Source organism: Nerophis lumbriciformis, linkage group LG05, assembly GCF_033978685.3.
Source record: "Nerophis lumbriciformis linkage group LG05, RoL_Nlum_v2.1, whole genome shotgun sequence".
NCBI classification, from domain to species: domain Eukaryota; kingdom Metazoa; phylum Chordata; class Actinopteri; order Syngnathiformes; family Syngnathidae; genus Nerophis; species Nerophis lumbriciformis.
The window spans coordinates 40,257,833-40,283,377 of record NC_084552.2 but is presented as its reverse complement, the minus strand read 5'-3'; the positions used below and the strand labels follow the sequence as shown (position 1 = coordinate 40,283,377).

At 39.3% G+C, this 25,545-nt stretch overlaps 1 protein-coding gene across 7 annotated transcripts in view; it reads right to left on the bottom strand.

Annotated features, from left to right (window-relative positions):
- Window positions 1-25,545, bottom strand: part of LOC133606397 (neurexin-2-like) — an 873,942-nt gene that overhangs the window by 620,903 nt on the left and 227,494 nt on the right. For 5 of the 7 annotated variants that reach the window (XM_061960335.2, XM_061960334.2, XM_061960329.2 and 2 more), the window contains exon 4: window positions 7,100-7,129. The exons of the other annotated variants lie outside the window; for them this stretch is intronic. In XM_061960335.2, the coding sequence (XP_061816319.1) occupies window positions 7,100-7,129 (30 nt within the window). The remainder of the gene's footprint in view (window positions 1-7,099; window positions 7,130-25,545) is intronic. 7 annotated transcript variants of the gene reach the window in all.

Sequence of the window (25,545 nt, the reverse complement as noted above, 5' to 3'; positions counted from 1 at the left end):
TTTTATACACTGAATTTTTACACATGTAATTTTTTTTACACTGAATATTTTCACAGTGAATTTTTATACACATAATTTTTTTTACACTGAATTTTACAACAGTGAATTTAATTTCAATGAAACTGTCAGCATAATTAGATTTTTTTTTTTAAATCAGTTTGCTAAATCGAAACGGAAAAAAATCAGTTACATAATTCCAGTATCAAAAAAAAAAGCTTTCGTAATAAAGACACAAATTAACCACCATACAATTAATTCCAATTGACACATTTCTGCTCAAACTCTTTATGGATCTGTCCTGTTACCAATATGTCCCCTCAAATGTAAAACTAATTTTATACGCCCTTGGACGTTTGAACAACACACTGTTCTGCTTGTTTCCTTGGAGTTGCACTAGCAGGTTTAACAGTGAACCATTGTGCGAAGTAGAGTCTGGCGACATTTTTCCATCGATAGCCAACATTTATTGCCGGTGTTCTAGCGAGATGTGCCCCCACTGGAATTAATGCACCCCATGTATCTGTGCATGTGTATGAATCCAGGGAATGCAGAAATGTAAATGCGCATTGACAGACTCCTTCACTACATACACTATATACCAATATTTTCGTATGTTGTCATTTATTATACGTATTTCACACTAAAAACAATCAAATGTATGATTAGGTCAAGTAAAGGTGTCCAATCGATGAAGTGTGGACCACCCATTAATGTGGCTATTTTTTATGGCGCCAAAAAAAGCATACCGTAATTTTCGGACTTTAAATCGCAGTTTTTTTCATAGTTTGGCCGGGGGTGCGACTTATACTCAGGAGCGACTTATGTGTGAAATTATTAACACATTACCGTAAAATATCAAATAATATTATTTAGCTCATTCACGTAAGAGACTAGACGTATAAGATTTCATGGGATTAACAATTAGGAGTGACAGATTGTTCGGTAAATGTATAGCATGTTCTATATGTTATAGTTATTTGAATGACTCTTACCATAATATGTTACGTTAACATACCAGGCACGTTCTCAGTTGGTTATTTATGCCTCATATAACGTACACTTATTCAGCCTGTTGTTCACTATTCTTTACTTATTTTAAATTTCCTTTCAAATGTCTATTCTTGGTGTTGGGTTTTATCAAATACATTTCACCAAAAAATGCGACTTATACTCCAGTGCAACTTATATATGCTTTTTTTTCTTCTTTATTATGCATTTTCGGCCGGTGCGACTTATACTCCGGAGCGACTTATACTCCGAAAGATACGGTAAAAATGGAAAAATAGCGCTTAAAGCATCATGTAATGAGAAAAACTGATACTTTGACACTAATAATGAACAAAACACAAATATTTTTCTTCAAATATATGGATAACATTTAGCCCTTTTACTAGACTAACTACAAATTACATTAAGGAGTGGCGTTCACCCCCCAACTATGTATTATCTAACGTAATGTACAGTTGTGATTTAATAATCATGATTATCCATCCATTTTCTACCACGTGTCCCTAATATTGATACAAATAATTGTGAGTATTATTTTGGCCATATTTTTACAGCCCTTGGTGTGCTAAATTTAAACACGTGTGTACATTGGGGATGCTGGAATTAAAGGGGCCGTTTGCAACATTTACCCAGATGCCTAGAGGACGCTAACTTTCCAATGTATCTTACACACTATTTCGGCTTCTCGTACGTAATGACGTAATTTAGGTACTTACGTAACACATGCACGCGCATTAGCTTTAGGTGTTATTAGCTAATAATAGCAATTTGTATATCTAGCGCAAGCTGTCACTGAATATAAATTATATCATAACAACAACATGACTGCAAATTGTTCACCGCTTCTCTTAAATTGCGTTTGTATGTGTGCACGCCCTCCCTGCGTGTATGTGTTAAGGAGACCAGGTGAGTGACCGCCGTAAACACCATTAATTTTATTTGGGCAGGTAAAAAAAATATTACATTAACTTTATAATATATATATATATTTATATATATATATATATATATATATATATATATATATATAGGGACGGCGTGGCGCAGTGGAAGAATGGCCGTGCGCGACCCGAGGGTCCCTGGTTCAATCCCCACCTAGTACCAACCTCGTCATGTCCGTTGTGTCCTGAGCAAGACACTTCACCCTTGCTCCTGATGGGTGCTGGTTAGCGCCTTGCATGGCAGCTCCCTCCATCAGTGTGTGAATGTGTGTGTGAATGGGTAAATGTGGAAGTAGTGTCAAAGCGCTTTGAGTACCTTGAAGGTAGAAAAGCGCTATACAAGTACAACCCATTTATCATTTATCATTTATATATATATATATATATATATATATATATATATATATATATATATATATATATATATATATATATATATATAAAATGAAAAATGAAGACAATTGTCAAATAAATGTTTTCTGTTAAACGATAAATAGTAACATAATGTTAAATAGCACATTTAAATGAAGGTGTTATTGTCGGGATGCACTAAGAGAAAATTCAATAGTTTTTAACAAAAAGTTGCATATTTTGAAATACAAAAGCTATCCAGGGTACGGAAATGTTTTGTAACCTTGTGTAGGGGTAGTGTATAGTATGCAAAAAGGTTAGTCATGTACCTTTTCATAGTAGTTTCCCTCAAAAAATGGGTGCTGCTAAGAATTGAGTTATTAATAGTACACAATTTCAAGGTGAAATAAAGTATTGTATATTGGCAGGAAAGAGCGTCATCTCCATGATAGACCTTTGTTGCTCTGTGTTTTGTGACTGCTTTATAGTAACATTCAGGAACAAGTAATGTAGCCTTACACAGGGATGAGAATTTGACAAGATTTTTCCGGTTCCGATTCCACTTTCGATTCTGCTTAACAATTTGGCTTCATATTGGTTCTTTAATCTTGTCTTATTTAGACAAAAACTGAACAAAACGGTGAATTAGCAAATAAATGTTTGTTTATATTTGCAAGGTGAAACTAATATATGATAGGCTCATAACATGCAACTCAACATATTTCAAGTCTTGTTTCGGTATCATTTTTATGTTTATGGCTTTTCGTACAGCTTAAGAAAACCTTGAATTAAACATCTCAGAAAATGGGTCGTCAAAAACTGCAAAATATGAACATTGAATTTATGTGAAATAAATGCTTGACATATCTCACTTTGCATAAGTTGAACTCACATTTGAAGTTGAATTGCTGACATTAATTGACCTTTACACGTTATTCAGATCGCTTGAGTTTCACTTGTGTAATGGAAAAGACTGATTGAAAATGTGGTTGGAGAAAAACATGCACCTTTTCTCTGACTAAAATTGAACATTCAATTCACGGAATTCAAGGGCCTTGTGGCAAATGGGGGCAAACGTTTGTCCACAAACTAAGTCACTGCTCTGTGACTGTGAAGAAGCTCGAGGTATACGTGAACTGGAGCTAGGACTCACTGCCCGCCGCGGAACTAGTCAGAATCTGTCTCTCGCCATGCTCATCTAAATGGGAAGGCATTCATTTCAATTTCACAGGCAATAGCGCTAACCTTATAGGCGGTGTTAGTACCTAGCATTTACGCCAGATGACTGCTGCTGGGATGAGATTGGCACAGATAAAAATTCAGATATTCATTTATAGTTATTGCATGCTGTGTGTTCAAATGTTTCAAATGTCACTACGCACGTCATCCCACCCACTGGCATACTCAAGGAAATCATTTGAAAAATTTGCAAGAGATTCCAAGGAACTGATACACTAAGAATCAGTTCTGACCAAGAACCGGTTTCTCGATTACTGTAACGTATTATTTTTGGGTCTCCCTATGTCGAGCATTAAAAGATTACAGTTGGTACAAAATGCGGCTGCTAGACTTTTGACAAGAACAAGAAAGTTTGATCATATTACGCCTATACTGGCTCACCTGCACTGGCTTCCTGTGCACTTAAGATGTGACTTTAAGGTTTTACTACTTACGTATAATATACTACACGGTCTAGCTCCATCCTATCTTGCTGATTGTATTGTATCATATGTCCGGGCAAGAAATCTGCGTTCAAAGAACTCTGGCTTATTAGTGATTCTCAGAGCCCAAAAAAAGTCTGCAGGCTATAGAGCATTTTCTATTCAGGCTCCAGTACTGTGAAATGCCCTACCCGTAACAGTTAGAGATGCTACCTCAGTAGAAGCATTTAAGTCCCATCTTAAAACTTATTTGTATACTCTAGCCTTTAAATAGACCCCCTTTTAGACCAGTTGATCTGTCGTTTCTTTTCTGCTCTGCAACAGTTTCGGTGACCACAGATGACGCGATCGCTGTCCAAAGTCGGGACCCAGTGTGGACCACTGATATGTGCATCAGTTGGGGACATGTCTGCGCTGCTGACCTGTCTCCATTCAAAATGATCTCCCGCTGGCCCCACTATAGACTGGACTCTCACACTATTATGTTAGATCCACTATGGACTAGACCAGGGGTCCCCAAACTACGGCCCGCCAGCGTCCAAAATCAGGCCAGCGGGAAGTCCCAAGTATAAAAAAATAAAATAAAAAATAAAAAATAAAAAAAATATTCTGTCTTTTCTTATCCACTCTGTACCGCTTGCTACTCTTGGTGTCTCCTAGCCGCTCAGGCAAATCATATTGTCTAAAAATGCATTTTGTCATCGATAACGTGACATCATCGCGCGCGCGGAAAGTGTGCTATATACTGTGTGTGTGTGTGTGTGTGGTGTATATATATATATATATATATATATATATATGTATATATATATATATATATATATATATATATATGTTGCTCCAAAACCTGTATGTATCTTTCAGCATTATTGGTGCCTTCACAGATGTGTAAGTTACCCATGCCTTGGGCACTATTACACCCCCATACCATCACAGATGCTGGCTTTTCATCTTTGCGCCCATAACAATCCATTATTTTCCTCTTTGGTCCGGAGGACACGACGTCCGTCCACAGTTTCCAAAAACAATTTGAAATGTGGACTCGTCACACCACAGAACACTTTTCCACTTTGCATCAGTCCATCTTGGATGAACTCGGGCCCAGCCAAGCCGGCAGCGTTTCTGGGTGTTGTCGATAAATGGCTTTCGCTTTGCATAGTAGAGTTTTAACTTGCACTTACAGATGTAGCGAATAAGTGTTCTGAAGAGTTTCTGAGCCCATGCGGTGATATCCTTTACACACTGATGTCGGTTTTTGATGCAGTACAGCCTGAGGGATCGAAGGTCGCGGGCATTGCTGCTTACATGCAGTGATTTCTCCAGATTAGGGTGAAATCCCTAAATTCCTTGCAATAGCTCCTTGAAAAAAGTTGTTCTTAAACTGTTCGACAATTTGCTCACGCATTTGTTCACAAAGTGGTGACCCTCGCCCCATCCTTGTTTGTGAACGACTGAGCATTTCATGGAATCTGCCTTTATACCCAATCATGGCACCCACCTGTTCTCAATTAGTCTGTTCACCTGTGGGATGTTCCAAATAAGTGTTTGATGAGCATTCCTCAACTTTCTCAGTCTTTTTTGCCACCTGTGCCAGATTTTTTTAAACATGTTGCAGGCATCAAATACCAAATGAGCTAATATTTGCAAAAAATAAAGTTTACCAGTTTGAACACTAAATATCTTGTCTTTGCAGTGTATTCAATTGAATATAGGTTGAAAAGGATTTGCAAATAGTTGTATTCTATTTTTATTTACGATTTACACAACGTGCCAACTTCACTGGTATTGAGTTTTGTATAACTTCTCCGTCATTATATCCAGACTTCTTATATCCTTTCGATGGTTGTCATTACTGCTCCAAGTGGTGGATAAGTGTATTGGTTAATATTCAAGTGACAGAAAGTAAATGGAGTATAGTTGGCACTTTTTGAATGATTAGTTATTGGATTTTATGGGCGAAATACTGGCGCTCCCATACGCTTCGCTGTAAGCAACCTTTTATTTACTTTTATTTAATATTTAGAATGCATAAAAAAACTAATCCGTAGTCATGTATTTTGTAATGATTGTGAACGATGGGCAACATTCCAAAAAAAGTACAGTTCCCCTTTAAGCCTGCATGAAACTTGAAGCAGGTTTTTTTTTTAAGTATTATTATCCTATAGCGGCAAAGGTCAGAACATTCACTGGCTCCTGCACTTGTTCACTCCTTTTTGAATTTATGAACTTTGCTTCGACACTGGTTTTTTTCCCCTTGTGGACAATTCTGAGTGGGCAGCCAGCGGCGGAGAAAGGTCAACAAATGAAGAGAACATAGCTGTGAGAGGAAGACAGTCCTCTCTTGGAGGCCAGCGGCATAGAAAGGTCAGCCAATGGAGAGAAGGATTACAGTCACTGTGAGACAGTGTCAACAATGGGATACACCTTTTTTGATATACATAGCATAATAAAATAACCATGGAGAATAAAAGGATTTGAACACATGTGTGGGGGAAATAGCAAGCTGTTGTGCACAACATGAATGTGTGCTGTGAATAAAAACATAGCTCAGCGAAACATCACGACATCAGCAATAGAATTCCAGCAGCTGTAATGTACGCTCGAAAGGTAGCCCTTTAAATTGATCAAATTGCCAAACAATAGGAATGTCAGCAGAGGGGTGACAAAAAAACTCTGCACATTCCAAACAAACACACCTTGAAGTGTTGGTGAATGAGTGTGGATAGCTTTAACCAGCAAATACATTGCCAATAAAATCATAGCTTTGTTGTCTTAGAGGGTTAGCAGAAGAGCGTTACCTTCAGCCCCAGGGTGAAGTCATCGGGGTCAAAGGTGGTCAGAGGTGAAGGTCCAGGACGTGAGGCATAGGACAGGACAAAGGGTGGGACACACATTGGTGGTCACAGCGGAACAACACAAAGACATGGTACGAGAAAGAGGTCGGAGAAAAATAAAAATGAGATGTCAGGAGCAGTTGGGTAGGGTGGTTGAAATAAGGATTTGGATTTCAATGGCACAGAGGAAATATAAGAAGAGAAAAACAAAGTTGCTAAGAGCTGCTGAGGGCAAAGAATCAGATCCTTGAAAAAGAAGGAAGAAGGAAAAAGAGAACCCAAAAGAAAAAGAGTGAACCCATACCTTGGTCGTTTAACGTCAGGTGCGCCAGACCTTGAAAGGGAAAGAATAGACAAAAAGAACATAAAGAGGAAGAAAAAAGAAGGTCATAAAAGGCACGGGAAGAACCAAAGCATTGTCACAACGTTGGACTGCAGTTTGTGACAGACATCCTGGGGCAGACTTGGATGTCAGAGTTCAACTTAAAAAGAGAAAAAGAAAGAGAGAGATTGAGAGATAAACAGATAGAGAGTACAAACAAAAAAGAAGCAAACATTTTTTGAGTGAAGTGTGTGAAGGGTTTAGAAAAAAAAAGCATTTTTATTTGGCGCAATACCCGAAGGCCATTGCTCTCACAAATGCTTTTTTTTCCCCCTCTGGAGTACTTATGGAACACAGAGAAAACTGTTTGGCAAGAAAGGCTTCAGCTAAATTCTCCCTAGCAGGAATCAACTCGGTGAAAAAAAAAACAAATAAAAAAATCTTCAGGCAAGATTTCACACAAAGAAGGCCAGATGTGCTATCTGTGGAAGTCAAAGATTATTCAAACACAGATAACAGCCGCATGCTAAAATACTCACGTGGCTTACTGTAGGCTACGCATCTGACCAGAACTGCAAGATAACAGATGACAGAGGTTTCTATGTACCTCAACAAACCTAGCAATGCCTGGGGGAGATTAAAAATTACAGTAACAGAGCCAGACTTAACCTCCAGGTTCTCAATGGACACAAGAAGACCACATAACCCCTACAACAGCAGGGAGGTCAAAAGATCAATAATTCTTCTACCACAGGTCGTCACCATATCTGAATTAACTAAGGCTAAGCGATGTGAGTTAATTTTGCAGACAACTGTCCAAAAGCAGGGGCTGAATAGTTGCAACTGCACAAGACCATCAGGGGAAAATGCCATTGGAGGAGGAGGGGGGGAAGCAAAGTGCTTACGGCAGAAGGAGCCTGTCTGGAGGATTCATTTCTAGGAAGCAAACATTAAAAGTTAGCCAAGCAAAAGCAGTTCCCAAAAACCAATCAATTGGCTTTGACTGCAGGCAGGACATACTTTCAAGAGCTGATCCAACCGGAAGCACCAACAAGTCAACTCCTTTTAAGTGAACCTGTCTCAACGTGATCGATACACTTTCAAACGTAAGAGCAACAAGTTAATCAAAGTCCTCGATGGAGGGTCAGGGCATTCTCGAGTCCACCCTTAAAGGGGTACTGCACTTGTTTTGAAATGTTGCCTATCATTCACAATCATTATGAGAGACAAGACGACCAATGTATTTACAATGGAGCCAATGGGAGGTCCTCCCATAAAGCCCTCTAAATAACCATCCAAAAAACGGCAACAATTCTCCATTTGTATTTTGTGATTTAAATATACAAACCAAGTAATAGTGATATTATTATTTTCAGCGCTAACACAGACAAACTATTTGCAGTGGCGCCGTGATTAGAGGGAGCTCACTAGCTTATTTGGCTATGTTGACATCATCAGCTGTTGAGCTGATTTTTCGCCTCTCAGCTTATAAAAGTTTATCATAAATAATGTCTCTCACCTGGATAGTAGAAGGATAAGGACATATACTGACGAGTTGGTCAACGTTGGCATACAATATAGATCTGTAAATGGCAAAAAAAGACACAAAAAGATGCTTGGTCTGCGCTTGGTTCCATGCTTTTGTTTGCGAGAATTAAGAGTGATTCTTTGGCATTCGAGTGAGAGCAGACATTGTACAGTAAGTTGTGTTTTATTATGTTTGTTGGCTCTCATAAAGTCTACAGCGAATAATAATCAGAAAAAGCAAATGTCATGATGCGTTTTTGAATTAATATGCTTAAATCGAGCAAAATATGTATATATTACATATTAGGTAAAGTAAGCACATTTTATTCATAAAGCGCTTTTCACACATAAAACATAGGCAAATTAAAACAACAGGGGCAACATAAAAAGGATAAAAAGTGGATGTTTGGATGTTTTTTCGAGCACTTTATAGGCAGAATAGAGCAACTCCCATAGGATCCATTGTAAGCAGACTTTTGATCGCTTTTATTTACGAGTTAGAATGCATAACAATAGGGGAAAAAAAGCATATGTCTGCTTGTCTTACATACGAATTGTGAATGATGGGCTAAATTCCCCCCCAAAAATGCAGTTCCCCTGAAATACCCAGGAAATATTTTTAGAGTGCTAAATCCAAATACTATTGCTATTTTAGACAAAAGAGTGTAATGAGTAGTTTTTGTTAAGCAGTATGAACATACAAACCTCACCTTGTATATCAGCTTAGGGTTACAAAAGCTCCAATGACTCATACTGTCTTATTTTTAAAGAATAGAGCAATTCCAGGTCCTAAGAAACATTCAACCAGGGTATTTTTATTCATCTATTAGCGGTCCGGTTTCCTGTTGGCTCTTTACAAGGAGTCCAATTATTCTTACTGCGCCACCCTCTGTTTTGTTTCCTTTCTCATAATCAATTAAGTAGATAAGGCGAAGACTCCTGCAACCATACAGAGACGCATCGTCTCTGCAAACCAAAACCGGTGAAATTCTCCAACCTAAAGTCAGCAGGGAAACAGTTTGGATAGAAATTGACAGCAGGAGAAGGCAAATACAGAAAACAATACAATATGCAAAAGAAAAAGTACGCTGAAAGCATGAAACCAGCGGGTTCTTACATTTAGACGCCAAGCCGAATATGCACTATTTTTGGAATTGCGTCTATCATTCAAGATCTCTATGGGAGAAAAGAACATGTGTTTCTCTTTGTTGTGCATTCTAACTAGTGAAAACAAATGGGTATTAGATGTATTTTGCCTATAAAGCCCTCAAAAAAACATCCAAAACGTTTTATATACTTGCAATACAATAACAGAAAGATCCATTATTCCATGTAATATTCAGCATATTTTAGTCATTTTGAGCATTGCCAGAACTTTTTTTGAGCGCATTGATTTCACAGAGCGCATCGCAACATTCGCTATTCCCTTTAACAACTATTGATCATGGCAGACTTCATGAGAGCCAGCGAAGACTACTTTGGTACAAAAATGATCCAGAAATGTATATTTTGAGCTTTAATATACGGAGGATAAACTACAAGTTTGATAAGCTGTGTGCTAAGCATATTCAGCTATAGTGAAACACGAAGCATCATGTAGCAGAGGTACTATGTGTTAAACAAGAAATACAAACTACGAACATAATAAAACAATCACTTACTGTACAATGTCTGCTCTCGCTGGGATGTCGACTGATCGGATGTTTACCTTTTAGCAGAATATTTGTGTTTCCCGTTTTGGATAAGGAATTTATCATAATTCTCACTCCTCATGTAAAAAATGCTGGGAGCAAATGAGTATCATGCCGTGTCTTCCTAGCAATGTCTTTGGGGCTAAGTTGAATTTAAAAAATGACCAACTTCTCGGATATTGGCCACAACCTTCTACTATACAGGTGTGGGGCATGAATTATAATCTAACACAAACCTTTCCCACCTCAAAGTCACTGCAGCAGCTCTGTAGGTCAAGAGCTGCAGTAGCTATGTTTCCTCTTATGTTTCCTCTGTGATCAAGGTGCCATGTTCCAAAAAATAGTTACTCAGCGTTAGCTCTTATAATAGCAATGTCGTTAATACTAGGATAATGTGCAGGTCACGGCATGTAAATTGAGAATTGTTGGCGGGTTTTGGATGTTCCCATTGTTTAGAACACACAAAAAGAAAGATATATGTGTTCTTGTCTTGCATAAAAAGTGTGAATAATAGGCAAAATTCCAACTTTTAAACTGTACTTGTGTCAAAACTTGCACGAGCGCACAGCAGAAATCTGGGCGAGTGTAGAAAAACAAGCTGAATGCGTGAGGGAAGAGGTTCGGAGAGAGGAAGAGAGGGGGCGCGAGAGAGCGCATCGGTCTGACTAAGCTGAAAGCATTAATTATTAAGTGTTAATAGGAATAATAGCATTTGTGCACTGAATACATTTTTATTAGCTCAATCATTTTTATTTTTCGCTTAAGTTTAATTTATTTTCAAAATGAAATGCTCCAAAAAAATAAAGGGAACACTAAAAAAATCTGAATGAATGAATGAAATATTCTGTCCAATACTTTGTTATTTACATAGTGCTGACAAAAAAATCACATTTTATCAATGGAAATCAAATGCATTAACCCATGGAGGTCCAGATTTGGAGTCACACTCAAAATTAAAGTGGAAAAACACACTAAAAAAGGCTGTCTATTCCATCTGCAAAACAGCATGTGAAATTGATTGTCAATCCGTGTTGCATCTGAAGTGGACAGTTTGATTTCACAGAAGTGTGATTGACTTTGAGTTTCATTTTGTTGTTTCAGGGTTCCCTATATTTTTTTGGAGCAGTGCATAATGTCTGTGCTTGCAAAATATATTTTTCTGTCCTCAAACTCTGCCTTTGCGACTTCAAAGTTCAAACACAAATATATCTACATCCCACCCCAGCAGACGATGGCATAGAACACCACATAGGTCACCGCGTTGTATGTGGGTGTTGAAATGGGGTTTTTGTTTTGTTGTCTGGAGGTTTGTTAAAGATAAACTGATGCGATCGGATACCCGGTTCTAGAAGTAGCCGGTTCGGCTACGTCCACAAATAAGAAATCTGTTGACATTTTTTTATATTTAAAACAACACCAGAGTCAGGGTTGGCCGTGAAAAGAATCACGGGCTTGTTACGGGTGACCGGAGACGAGAATAGATGGAGATACATGGATGGACTGGGTGTCGCGCAAGACTAGTAATCAATGGATAGTTTATCTTTAAAACAACGCAAGAGTCACAGCTGCCTGCCAAATAATTATCCACAAGATATAGCATGTAACACCAACACCGCGGACGGTCTCAGTGCTGTGCCGTCCATCAATATTGTAACAACTCAAGGAATGGCGGCTCAGACAGATTCCCAGTTTGTCTTTTTTAAATTTTTTAAAATGCATTGTTCTCGTACAACGGGCTCATTCTCCGTGTCTCGCTCACTTTACCGTCAACCTTCCACCTCCAAAACACACATCACTTGCTATCATAGTGCCGCACCTCAGTCAACCCTGTGACCACTGTACACCGAATACCTGTATTTTTAGGTACCGGTTCCTAATTGAGTCGGTCCAAGCCGACCGTTAAAATTCTGGACGAATACTGCTTTGGGTATTTTTTTTTTATCCAGCTGACCGTCGTAATTATGACATGTGCGCGATGTCACATCCATTCAGGTGCCGCTGCAAAACACCCTGCTTAACTGCTTACCCACCTAATATGCTAATTGATTCTATTGATTTATATGATACATTTTTATATGATATGAATTATGATATTATATACAATACCATTAAAAAGGACTGTGCTCTTCCTACATGTATATTATTGCCAGCTCTCTGTAATTGTAATAAATAAATCTATGTGGTCTTTACAAGATGATGCCATAACTGCATTGCACCTTGCCCATGCAGACATATTTAAATTGTTTAAGACTTAAAAAGCAGCTGTTGATAAAAGACTTCCCTGCTGTGAGATGTTACAAGATGTTAACCTCTTGTGCCAGTAAAAACTGTAAACATTTGATTTTTTTTTTTTTACACCAATTAGATATAGTACCGATAAATACTGGTATTGATAAGGAATATGGATAAGGGTATCGTATCGATACAATCCTAGCGATATACATCTCTAGTGACGACACTGACTTTACTCATGGCAAATATATACATTTAACATGTGACATGTGTTTGCCTTTTTACTTTAACATCTTTGGGGATATATGTTGTGTTAAAAAAACCCCAAAGAAAACAAAAACTGAATGCATGTCACTTTTATAGATTTTATATTTGAAGATGAATGTGCCAATGGGTGTTCTCATTCTTTAGGTTACGGAGAAGACGTTTGGCCTCCCATCCAGGTAGTTTTATCAGTTCATGCTCATAAACTGAGCTTGGACACATCTCGTCCGAAATATTTATCCATTAACGTAAGGAGGAGCGTATACACAGGAAGGAATGATGTTGTTATTTTGTGGTGTAAAAAAGAATGTGTCTGTTAACAAATATTCACCATAGAATCAAACTGTTCATACACTGTATTGAATCTTTTGAAATTGTTCATACAGTAAATCAAATCGTATCAAATCATTCGGTTTTAGGAATAAATTGTTTTGGTTCTGATATAAATCAAATCGCCCATCACAAAGATTGACATCCCTAGTTGTCTGTCTATGCATGGTGCAATCGTATGTACGCAACATGTATTCTTTATTGATTTTTTGTTTTGTTTTTTGCTTTTGTAGCTGTGTATGAATAGTGACTCTGACATGGCAGCTGGTTACATCAGCTCTGTGCTCCTTTGATGTCTTTTTATGTCCTTGCGTTCTACAATGTTCCCTGTTGTTTTCATAACAAGATGGCACTGTGCTCTCTCGTAGTTGTTGCATTGTTCTTTGTTTCTTGCATTGAACAAAGAGAGCAGTCTTCTAAGTCAAAATCCTTGTGTGTTAAACATATTTGGCCATTAAATCTGATTCTGATTCTGATTTGAGACACCTTAGGATGCCTTGCAACCTGCGCCGGGTCATCTGTTTGCAAGGCTTGTTTTAAAGTTTTGTGCAAGAGCAAAACTTGAAAGGATTATCCCTTAATGTTGCTTGGGTATTATTCAACTTCTTCCTAGCAATAAGTACAAATTCCATTCCATGCAGAATTTGAGGGTGTAGATTTTTTAAAGGGAAACATTATCACCAGACCTATGTAAGCGTCAATATATACCTTGATGTTGCAGAAAAAAGACCATATATTTTTTTAACCGATTTCCGAACTCTAAATGGGTGAATTTTGGCGAATTAAACGCCTTTCTAATATTCGCTCTCGGAGCGATGCCGTCACAACGTGACGTCACATCGGGAAGCAATCAGCCATTTTCTCAAACACCGAGTCAAATCAGCTCTGTTATTTTCCGTTTTTTTCGACTGTTTTCCGTACCTTGGAGACATCATGCCTCGTCGGTGTGTTGTCGGAGGGTGTAACAACACGAACAGGGACGGATTCAAGTTGCACCAGTGGCCCAAAGATGCAAAAGTGGCAAGAAATTGGACGTTTGTTCCGCACACTTTACCGACGAAAGCTATGCTACGACAGATGCATTTCCAACAATAAAGTCAAAGAAATCTGCCGCCAGACCCCCATTCAATCTGCCGGAGTGTGTGAGCAATTCAGGGACAACGGACCTCGATAGCACGGCAAGCAATGGCGGCAGTTTGTTCCCGCAGACGAGCGAGCTATCGACTCTAGCTTCCCTGGCCTGCTGACATCAACTCCAAAACTGGACAGGTCAGCTTTCAGGAAAAGAGCGCGGATGAGGGTATGTCTACAGAATATATTAATTGATGAAAATTGAGCTGTCTGCACTCTCAAAGTGCATGTTGTTGCCAAATGTATTTCATATGCTGTAAACCTAGTTCATAGTTGTTCGTTTCCTTTAATGCCAAACAAACACATACCAATTGTTGGTTAGAAGGCGATCGCCGAATTCGTCCTCGCTTTCTCCCGTGTCGCTGGCTGTCGTGTCGTTTGTCGGTTTCGCTTGCATACGGTTCAAACCAATATGGCTCAATAGCTTCAGTTTCTTCTTCAATTTTGTTTTCGCTACCTGCCTCCACACTACAACCATCCGTTTCAATACATTCGTAATCTGTTGAATCGCTTAAGCCGCTGAAATCCGAGTCTGAATCCGAACTAATGTTGCTATAGCTTGCTGTTCTTTCCGCCATGTTTGTTTGTGTTGGCTTCACTATGTGATGTCACAGGAAAATGGACGGGTGTTTTTAACGCTGGTTTAAAATCAGGCACTTTGAAGCTTTTTTTAGGGATATTGCGTGATGGGTAAAATTTTGAAAAAAACTTCGAAAAATATAAAAAGCCACTGGGAACTGATTTTTAATGGTTTTAACCCTTCTGAAATTGTGATAATGTTCCCCTTTAAGAGAATTTTACGCAGTATAGAAGCAACACTGAACAGGGACAGCATGTTCGTCAATGACCTTGCCAAGTGTTGCATCTCGATTTCCCCCAGATGTAAAGACTTAATAATGAGCCACTCAGCGGCAATACACACACTAACAGATGTTGCAAAAATAATGCATCCTCGCAACAAACTCATCGCTTTTATCCCTCCTCCTCCACCTGTCCTTCTGCTCCCTCCATCCTCCATCATCATCTATCGAGTGGACACATGGACCATGACTGGGGTGTGTTTACTCCTCAAGCCCCCTGTGGTGATGGGATGGCATGTTAAATAGCATAGTCCTCTACGGGCTCTTTGCAGCATATGGCCACCACACTTTACACACTCGTGCTAAATCCTCCTCTTTATGCCACAATGATGCGATGACAACCCCTGCGGGGAAACATTCATTATGTATACCAACATTCAAAGCATGGCCAAAAGGCCAGAAACATCAAGTGGAAGTTTGTAGAAGTCATATAGAATAAAACAAGGGGGATAAAAAGAAAGGTTGTTGCACCCTTGGTGTGTGTTATAAAAGTGAACACCGTCTACAAATCACTGGCTTTTACTCGGCCCGGGCACTGTTAAAGTTTCACTGTGTAATCATTGCAGTATGTCTCACGTAACCCAAAGGTGCTGGCATGGCTGGCCCGCCATTTGTAAGACATATGTTGAAACACAGCTCTGATTGAAAGTGAATACAAATTCCTTTCTCAGCGGACTCATTCATATTGCATATGGTGTCTTTTCACAGCTTAAGTAATATGGAGACTGGTTGAATTTAAAGTGCTGTAATAATTCAAAAGGACGAGACAGTGAGAGGTGAAATATTGAGAATTATAGAATGGTGTTAAAGGCCTCCACAGCTGTCAGATTTTCAATTATTAACAGTGAGTATGCTCGATTGCAAAAATTATATTCTTTCATTCACAAATGTCCACATTTGCCAATGGTAACTATATAGGGCCTGATCTACTAAGATCCAAATAAGTGCTAAATAGCGTGTTCAAATTACAAAATTACATGGTCTATTTATGGCCATGTTGTGGGTGATCTACTAAGACCGCACGCTCAATTGATAAGTACAAGAGTGATGCAGACCGCACTTTTTAAATGGGGATTTTGTGTGAACTACTGTCAGCATAGGGACATTACTTTCTCTCCACATTTATGGCATCATATGCTCCAACCTGTGGGTTTTGTCATGTTATTAACATGCAGCACACAAATATAATATATGCCACCTTTTCTAGGCTATATACCTATTTTTAGCATACCAAAGGTGCGCTCTGGGAGGCAGCGGTATTGTGATGGTGAGTCTGGAATGAGCTAAATGCATATTGCAAAACTTTTTTTGCCACATAGAAAAGTAATATATTTTTGAAAAAACAAATACCATTAAAAAATGACAACAGACACCGAAATCAATTGAATGTGTTCTAATCACCCCCACCCCAAGTCACTCCGCAGCTATGCAATTATAAGTCTATCTTTTTTTTTTTTGTTAACACAGACAAAGAGATGGAATATTATCTCTCAATCACCTTTCTTTTTCATTCTAGATGTGCTAAATATAGATACAAAACAGTGGCTGCAGAACAATTTTAATCTTGATTAATCACATTGCGAGAAGCACTAAATGATCATATTTGTATCTCCTCCTCCCTGTGATCAGCATATACCTGTATTCTGCATATTCATGAAGACAGGCAGGCTGAATGGATTGCACATCCCCAGCGCACAAGCCGAGTAGATCAGCTTTACATGTGCTTTGAAGTTTGCACGTTTTAATCCACTGTAACTGTAGTAGTTCAGGCCCTTAGTGTTTTATTTGTGTACAATTAACAGTAACAATAACAAGTGCTATCATATTGAGGTGTGGGGGGGCGGGGTTGAGGTGGGCGGGGTTTGGTGGTAGCGGGGGTGTATATTGTAGCGTCCCGGAAGAGTTAGGGATGCAAGGGATTCTGGGTATTTGTTTTGTTGTGTTTATGTTGTGTTTCGGTGCGGATGTGTTTGTCATTCTTGTTTGGTGTGGGTTCACAGTGTGGCGCATATTTGTAACAGTGTTAAAGTTGTTTATACGGCCACCGTCAGTGTGACCTGTATGGTTATTGATCAAGTATGTCCTGCAGTCACTTACGTGTGTCTGCAAAAGCCGCATACAACATGTGACTGGGCCGGCACGCTGTTTGTATGGTGAAAAAGCGGACGCGTCGACAGGTTGTAGAGGACGCTAAAGGCAGTGCCATCACGGCACGCCCTCAATATTGTTGTCCGGGTGAAAATCGGGAGAAATTCAGGAGAATGGTTGCCCCGGGAGATTTACGGGAGGGGCACTGAAATTCGGGAGTCTCCCGGAAAAATCGGGAGGGTTGGCAAGTATGATAATTACGTCAATATTTTTTGGCATCACAACATCTTCTTTTGTTTTTTTGAAATGTATATTATTTTTATAAACTCAGGAATTATGTCCCTGGACACATGAGGACTTTGAATATGAACAATGTATGATCCTGTAACTTTTTGGTATCGGATTGATACCCAAATTTGTGGTATCATCCAAAATTAATGTAAAGTATCAAACAGAAGAAGAATAAGTGATTATTACATTTTAACAGAAGAACATGTTAAAAGAGAAAGTAAGCAGATATTAACAGTAAATGAACAAATTGATTAATAATTCATTTTCTACCACTTGTCCTTAATAATGTTGACAAAATAATAGAATGATAAATGACACAATATGTTACTGTCTACGTCAGCAGACTAATTAGGAGCCTTTGTTTGCTTACTTACTACTAAAATACAAGTTGTCTAGTATGTTCACTATTTTATTTAAGGACAAACTTGCAATAAGAAACATATGTTTAATGCACCCTAAGATTTTTTGTTAAAATAAAGCCAATAATGCAATTGTTTTGTGGTCCCCTTTATTTAGAAAAGTACCGAAATAATTTTAGTACCGGTACCAAAATATTGGTATCGTTACAACACTAGTACCTAATAAAGTAAGTATATTTTTAAAGGATTGTGGTTTGAAAATCCACGTACCCTGTATTGTTGTGTGACTCTGAACAACATGCTTTGTACTCGGTGTGATGTAAACATGCATTGTATTCCATATGTATGTGTGTGTTTGTGTTTACCCTGAAATTCCAAGGGGAACCGTTGACCCAAGACACTTAAGCCTGAGCGATTGAGTCATTAAATCTTTATGGTCACTTTCCACTTTACGCAGCGGCAACAGCTATCATCTGTCAGGAGTGATGCACTAAGTTGTCTGGAGACCCTCTCAGCTTATGTGCCGCTTTATTTAAAGCTTCCATCAGACGACACCGCGTTGTGTAATTAGGAATGCATATTCCAACAGAAAAATACATACATGCATCAAAAGGACCGACAAATCTTTTTTTTTTTTTATTATTCATGCAAAAGTGAGAGATCTGTCATTTGGATGAATGAGCTGAATAAACATGTAATGTTTAAAAACTGTCTTGAATAAAAGCATGCCTGTTTTCTGCTCTCACAAATTTCCTAATTAACTACGCCATGCTGAGTGAATCATTTTGACGCGCACATTTTGTTCATTAAAACACAGCTAATATCATGGGATCAGTCTGTAAAAATAGACCTCATCTTCTGTAGATTGGCAAGGGGGTAGAGATCGAAGCAGCTGCCGCTCCCGTCGTAATGAAGCAGTTCATAAATAAATAGGACCTCCATATGCCGAGGCAAAGCGCTTGAACTAATTTCACGTTTTAGCTGCTGGAAGCTAACTCACAGTGGGGATATTGATGATGTCTTCACTTACAAGAATTTATACTGGGCAGAAGGAGGATGCTCAGCAGAACCAGCGGCCCTGCACATCCAAATTAAGGGAACAAAGCATTGGATGTCTCCAGCATCTGTGTGTCCTTTCCAGTAAATGTTGTCAGTTTGTGGCCTGGAGGAACCAGAGTTCATTTCACCAAAACCAATAAATTCAGTGTCTGACCTCCATTTTCCTTTCATTTATGAGGTCACAACTAATCATCTTTACCAAGCGAGATCCTGTGTCCTATCTGATACGACCTACCTGCACTTTCTCCTCCTCACGCGTTGCCCCCCTCCTAATTTTCCACTTCCAGCGCCACGGATGCATCCCACAAGCTCTCCATCCGCCCTTTCTGCACAGGCAATTTCATGGACTGAATGCCTCTGATTGCCTACTTCTGGACTCACGCTCATTAGTCGAGCCCGAGAGTGAAGGCGAGCAACCAAATGCATCCTTCCTTTGTCCATTTTTGTTTTGTTTTTGCCCCTATTTGTTCTGCTCCTCGGTTATGTCAGAAGCTGTAATTGTGGCGTCGTTTGGGATGGATAGGCTGACAGGCTCATTAGCAGAGAGGAAGTTCCGGAGTTTAAATGCAAAATAAAAAGCAATCAACTTTCTATGTGCAATATGAGCGACCAGGAGGTAATGGTCAAAGTTGTGTGTTAGCAGGATTAATCCACTGCTTCAAAATATGGAATATATGAATGAAGTCAACAAGTACGCAATTGTTATTATTTTTTTTGGTGTGAGGAGATACTAATCCCCTTGATCCAAAGAGACAGCAGCATGTCTTTTCATCCGTCATTTCTTTGTCTGGACCCTACATGACTGGAGCAAAACTGTATCAATCTGTGTGAATTATGTTTTTGTTGCAGATACAGCAGTGCTATGCTCAACCTTTTTTTTTTCTTAAAGGGGAACATTATCACGATTTTAGAATTGTTAAAACCATTAAAAATCAGTTCCCAGTGGCTTATTATATTTTTCTAAGTTTTTTTCAAAATTTTACCCATGACGCAATATCCCTAAAAAAAGCTTCAAAGTGCCTGATTTTAACCATCGTTATAAACACCCGTCCATTTTCCTGTGACGTCACATAGTGAAGCCAACACAAACAAACATGGCGGAAAGAACAGCAAGCTATAGCGACATTAGCTCGGATTCAGACTCGGATTTCAGCGGCTTAAGCGATTCAACAGATTACGAATGTATTGAAACGGATGGTTGTAGTGTGGAGGCAGGTAGCGAAAACGAAATTGAAGAAGAAACTGAAGCTATTGAGCCATATCGGTTTGAACCGTATGCAAGCGAAACCGACGAAAACGACACGACAGCCAGCGACACGGGAGAAAGCGAGGACGAATTCAGCGATCGCCTTCTAACCAACGATTGGTATGTGTTTGTTTGGCATTAAAGGAAACTAACAACTATGAACTAGGTTTACAGCATATGAAATACATTTGGCAACAACATGCACTTTGAGAGTGTAGACAGCCCAATTTTCATCAATTAATATATTCTGTAGACATACCCTAATCCGCGCTTTTTTCCTGAAAGCTGATCTGTCCAGTTTTGGAGTTGATGTCAGCAGGCCAGGGAAGCTAGGGTCGATAGCTCGCTCGTCTGCGGGAACAAACTGCCGCCATTGCTTGCCGTGCTACCGAGGTCCTTTGTCCCTGAATTGCTCACACACTCCGGCAGATTCAATGGGGGTCGGGCGGCAGATTTCTTTGACTTTATCGTTGGAAATGCATCTGCTTTGAGTGTCGCAGGATATCCACACATTCTTGCCATCTCTGTCGTAGCATAGCTTTCGTCTGTAAAGTGTGCGGAACAAACGTCCAATTTCTTGCCACTTTCGCATCTTTGGGCCACTGGTGCAACTTGAATCCGTCCCTGTTCGTGTTGTTACACCCTCCGCTAACACACCGACGAGGCATGATGTCTCCAAGGTACGGAAAACAGTCGAAAAAACGGAAAATAACAGAGCTGATTTGACTCGGTGTTTGAGAAAATGGCGGATTGCTTCCTGATGTGACGCCACGTTGGGACGTCATCGCTCCGAGAGCGAATATTAGAAAGGCGTTTAATTCGCCAAAATTCACCCATTTAGAGTTCGGAAATCGGTTAAAAAAATATATGGTCTTTTTTCTGCAACATCAAGGTATATATTGACGCTTACATAGGTCTGGTGATAATGTTCCCCTTTAAGTGAATGATATGATTCCCCTACGACTTTCATTTTCATGAATACTGTTGGTCTGATTCACCTGCACAGCAAAAAGGCACTGCCTTGTCGAGACAAAATCTGCCGCTCCTCTCAGCCGTAGAAAGCTGCAGACACATTAGGGGAAAGCAACACCTTGCCTTGAGCCCTTGTTGATGCTTACTGTTTCATTTTGACAATTCCCTCCCCCGTTCATCTGGCATTTAGCCCGTCCCGTTCCTGTCCGCTAGCGCCGCGCTGGTGAATAAAATCCCAACACATTTCGACGAAATACAGCTGGCTTTGAGGTTTTTCAGCAGGGTAAGTTCCCCTTTGTTTATTTATTTATTTCATATCAGGGGGTGGCACTACGACAACATCCCATAATGGAAAATTAATGTCTTCCAGCTGGGAAAATGCACTTACTCCATTGTGCTCACTGGGTCGGGTGAACACCAGGAGAAGTTGATGTCTGTGGAGCTGTTGGAGGTCCACTCACATGAGCTAATGATGGTCTCCAAAATAGTGGAAATGTGACGAAATGCATTTGCGGGAGCTAGAAAAAAACAGCTTGATTTAATTAGACAGAAATCACAGAATTACCTGTGGTAACTTCTGCTGGGGCTATCTCAATTCACCTAAAGTAAAATGGATTCTGAGTACCGTATTTTTCGGACTATAAGTCGCAGTTTTTTTCACCGGGGGTGCGACTTATACTCAGGAGCGACTTATGTGTGAAATTATTAACACATTACCGTAAAATATCAAATAATATTATTTAGCTCATTCACGTAAGAGACTAGATGTATAAGATTTCATGGGATTTAGCGATTAGGAGTGACAGATTGTTTGGTAAACGTATAGCATGTTCTATATGTTATAGTTATTTGAATGACTCTTACCATAATGTTACGTTAACATACCAGGCACGTTCTCAGTTGGTTATTTATGCCTCATATAATGTACACTTATTCAGCCTGTTGTTCACTATTTTTTATTTATTTTAAATTGCCTTTCAAATGTCTATTCTTGGTGTTGGGTTTTATCAAATAAATTTCCCCAAAAAATGCGACTTATACTCCAGTGCGACTTATATATGTTTTTTTCCCCTTCTTTATTATGCATTTTCGGCAGGTGCGACTTATACTCCGGTGCGACTTATGCTCCGAAAAATACGGTAATACTTGTAAAGCCTGAGGATCATCCATAATGAAGCAGACTGACTTAGATATGCAGTATATCTGAAAAGGTGACATCATGAATGGAACATTCTATCTTGCATTGGCACTTCCCATATCAGCGGCCGAACACAAAGAATACTTGCTGTGCCTGCTATTTATTGAGTTTGTCTACAAACCCTGTTTCCATATGAGTTGGGAAATTGTGTTAGATGTAAATATAAACGGAATACAATGATTTGCAAATCATTTTCAACCCATATTCAGTTGAATATGCTACAAAGACAACATATTTGATGTTCAAACTGATAACATTTTTTTTTTTTTGCAAATAATCATTAACTTTAGTATTTGATGCCAGCAACACGTGACAAAGAAGTTGGGAAAGGTGGCAATCAATACTGATAAAGTTGAGGAATGCTCATCAAACACTTATGTGGAACATCCCACAGGTGAACAGGCAAATTGGGAACAGGTGGGTGCCATGATTGGGTATAAAAGTAGATTCCATGAAATGCTCAGTCATTCACAAACAAGGATGGGGCGAGGGTCACCACTTTGTTAACAAATGCGTGAGCAAATCGTTGAACATTTTAAGAATGGGAAAGAATTCCACCTGAGAAGCTTAAAAAATGTGTCTCCTCAGTTCCCAAACGTTTACTGAGTGTTGTTAAAAGGAAAGGCCATGTAACACAGTGGTGAACATGCCCTTTCCCAACTACTTTGGCACATGTTGCAGCCATGAAATTCTAAGTTAATTATTATTTGCAAAAAAAAAAAAAATAAAGTTTATGAGTTTGAACATCAAATATCTTGTCTTTGTAGTGCGTTCAATTGAAAATGGGTTGAAAAGGATTTGCAAATCATTGTATTCCGTTTATATTTACATCTAACACAATTTCCCAACTCATATGGAAACGGGGTTTGTAATTATATGAGGGAGATGAGAGCAAAAAGGAATATGTATACGTAGTCGTAGCCAGCAGAAGGCTACAGACAACTGGGGGCCGATCACAAGAAAATTAAACGCCACTGAACCTTGTAAACAAATATCCCGACAGCGCTCAACACAATGGCGGGGACGTCTGGTGCCGTTGTTGTGTGAAATAGGCCGACTCTGTGCAGAATGCTTTTTCACGTATGATGGGAGCTCAGGAAAAGAAGAATGCAGAGAGATAAGGGAGCCAACATAGCAAAAATGTGGATTTAGGAATGGTTTCAAGTTAGTACAAAATAATGTACAGTAAATATATGGCACTGTCCATTTGGCGAACACATTTAAGGTAAAGTTCAATATAACACTGTCCGATATGTTCTATAAAAGGTGGTCGTGCCACGGACAACTAATTTCCGCCCGTTTTTCGCCAAAAATTGACTATTAATACTGTACCGACCTACAGGTCGATAGTGCCCACCCCATTCTGTGACGTGGGAACACAAGCCACCATTCACGTCACGTGAAGTGGGGGGTTATCCACCCAACATCATCGTTCTCGTCATCAAGCTTTGCAGTTTGCCGGCAGTGACCTAAAGAAGATGCGATAAATGTTTGTGTACTTTCAAGATGCTTGGCTTTGCTGGGGATCTTTTTATTTTCTTTACCCTGTCTACATCAAGAAGAAAACAGACCTTTTTTTTTGTCATATCTGAAGCGGCTCATTGATGCGTGTCGCCTTCAAAAAAAATGCATTTGCACAACTGCGACAAGACAGGATTATGCAGTCTCGACACTAAAGCAGCAACAAAGTACAATGCAGAGAAGGATCCAAACAACTTAAAGACAGAGTCACGCTACCGTTCACAGTCAACAAGACAGGAACTCACAAACTTAAACCTCTATGTTTTGTTTTGGTAAGTCTGCAAATAATTATACAGTATAGTAAAACATTTTGGTACTATGTGCTTGTATTTGAATGTGTCCCATATTCTAAAATAGACTATAATGAATCAAAGTAGTGATATTAATGTTTCATACAACTACTGAAGAAGAAGAAGAAGAAGAAGGTTGGTTGTCATTTACATATTCGCCAATATCTGTGCCAAATTGGTACTTTTAAAACAGTGTTGTGCTTAAACTAAACTCTACTCAACCCACTTCCTGGGAAACTTGTTAAAAGTTAAAGTCCCAACGATAGTCTCACACACACACACACACTAGGTGTGGTGAAATTTTCCTCTGCATTTGACCTGTCCCCATGCTCACCCCCTGGGAGGTGAGAGGAGCAGTGAGCAGCAGCGGTGGCCATGCTCGGGAATCATTTTGGTGATTTAACCCCCAATTCCAACCATTGGTGCTAAGTGCCAAGCAAGGAGGTAATGGGTCCCATTTGTATAGTCTTTGGTATGACTCGGCCGGGGTTTGAACTCACGACCTTCCAGTCTCAGGGCGGACACTCTATCCACAAGGCCACTGAGAAGGATATATTAGGGCGCTGTTTTCAATATTGAGACCCTTCCATCCATCCATTTTCTATTATCAGTGCTAAATATTATTAACTTATCACTCTCCTCCGTTACCATTCCCCAAGCATTCAAAACAGCGGTTATTCGCCCTCTGCCTAAAAGACCAAAGACCTCTTGCTAAACGACCAGTCGGTGTCACACCTCCCATTTGTCTTTAAAATCCTCGAAAAAAAACTGTTGCACGGCGGCTAAATGAACACTTAGCGTCAACAATCTTTGTGAACCCTTTCATTCGGATTTCCGGGCAAATCACTATCCTAAGACGGCCGTCACAAAAGTGAAAAAAGAGTAATGTTCTGAGCTGTGATTCAAACGAGGGGCTTCAGGGGCCAGTATCGTTTGAATGCGGGGTTGGAGCCAGGTTGAGAGTTAAGAAGAGTCTTAGGAAGAGTGTTGGTGATGTTGAAAGTGTGGATGGCTGACTCCTATCATCCTTCCTCATTGTTATTCTGCTAATTTTACAATAATTTAAGTGCAGTAATTAGTTGTATGCTCACTAATGCTGTCCAGCTGAACGATTCATTTCAAGTGTGACCTGTTATGACAGTTGACTCTGCCTATTGCTAAATTAATTTAGCAAACGATTTGCACCAAAATGAGGCAGCAATAGTTACTAAGTTTTTCAGTCTGCTTACTCCCGTTAATGCCATTATGGAACCAAGTTTCAGTACCCATCCCTTCTAAAGATCTACTGTAAATGTTTTGCCTCACACAAATTATGTCAAAGACAAGATGCCTTATGTTTGAAGTTTGGAAAGGTTTACATATCAAGGGT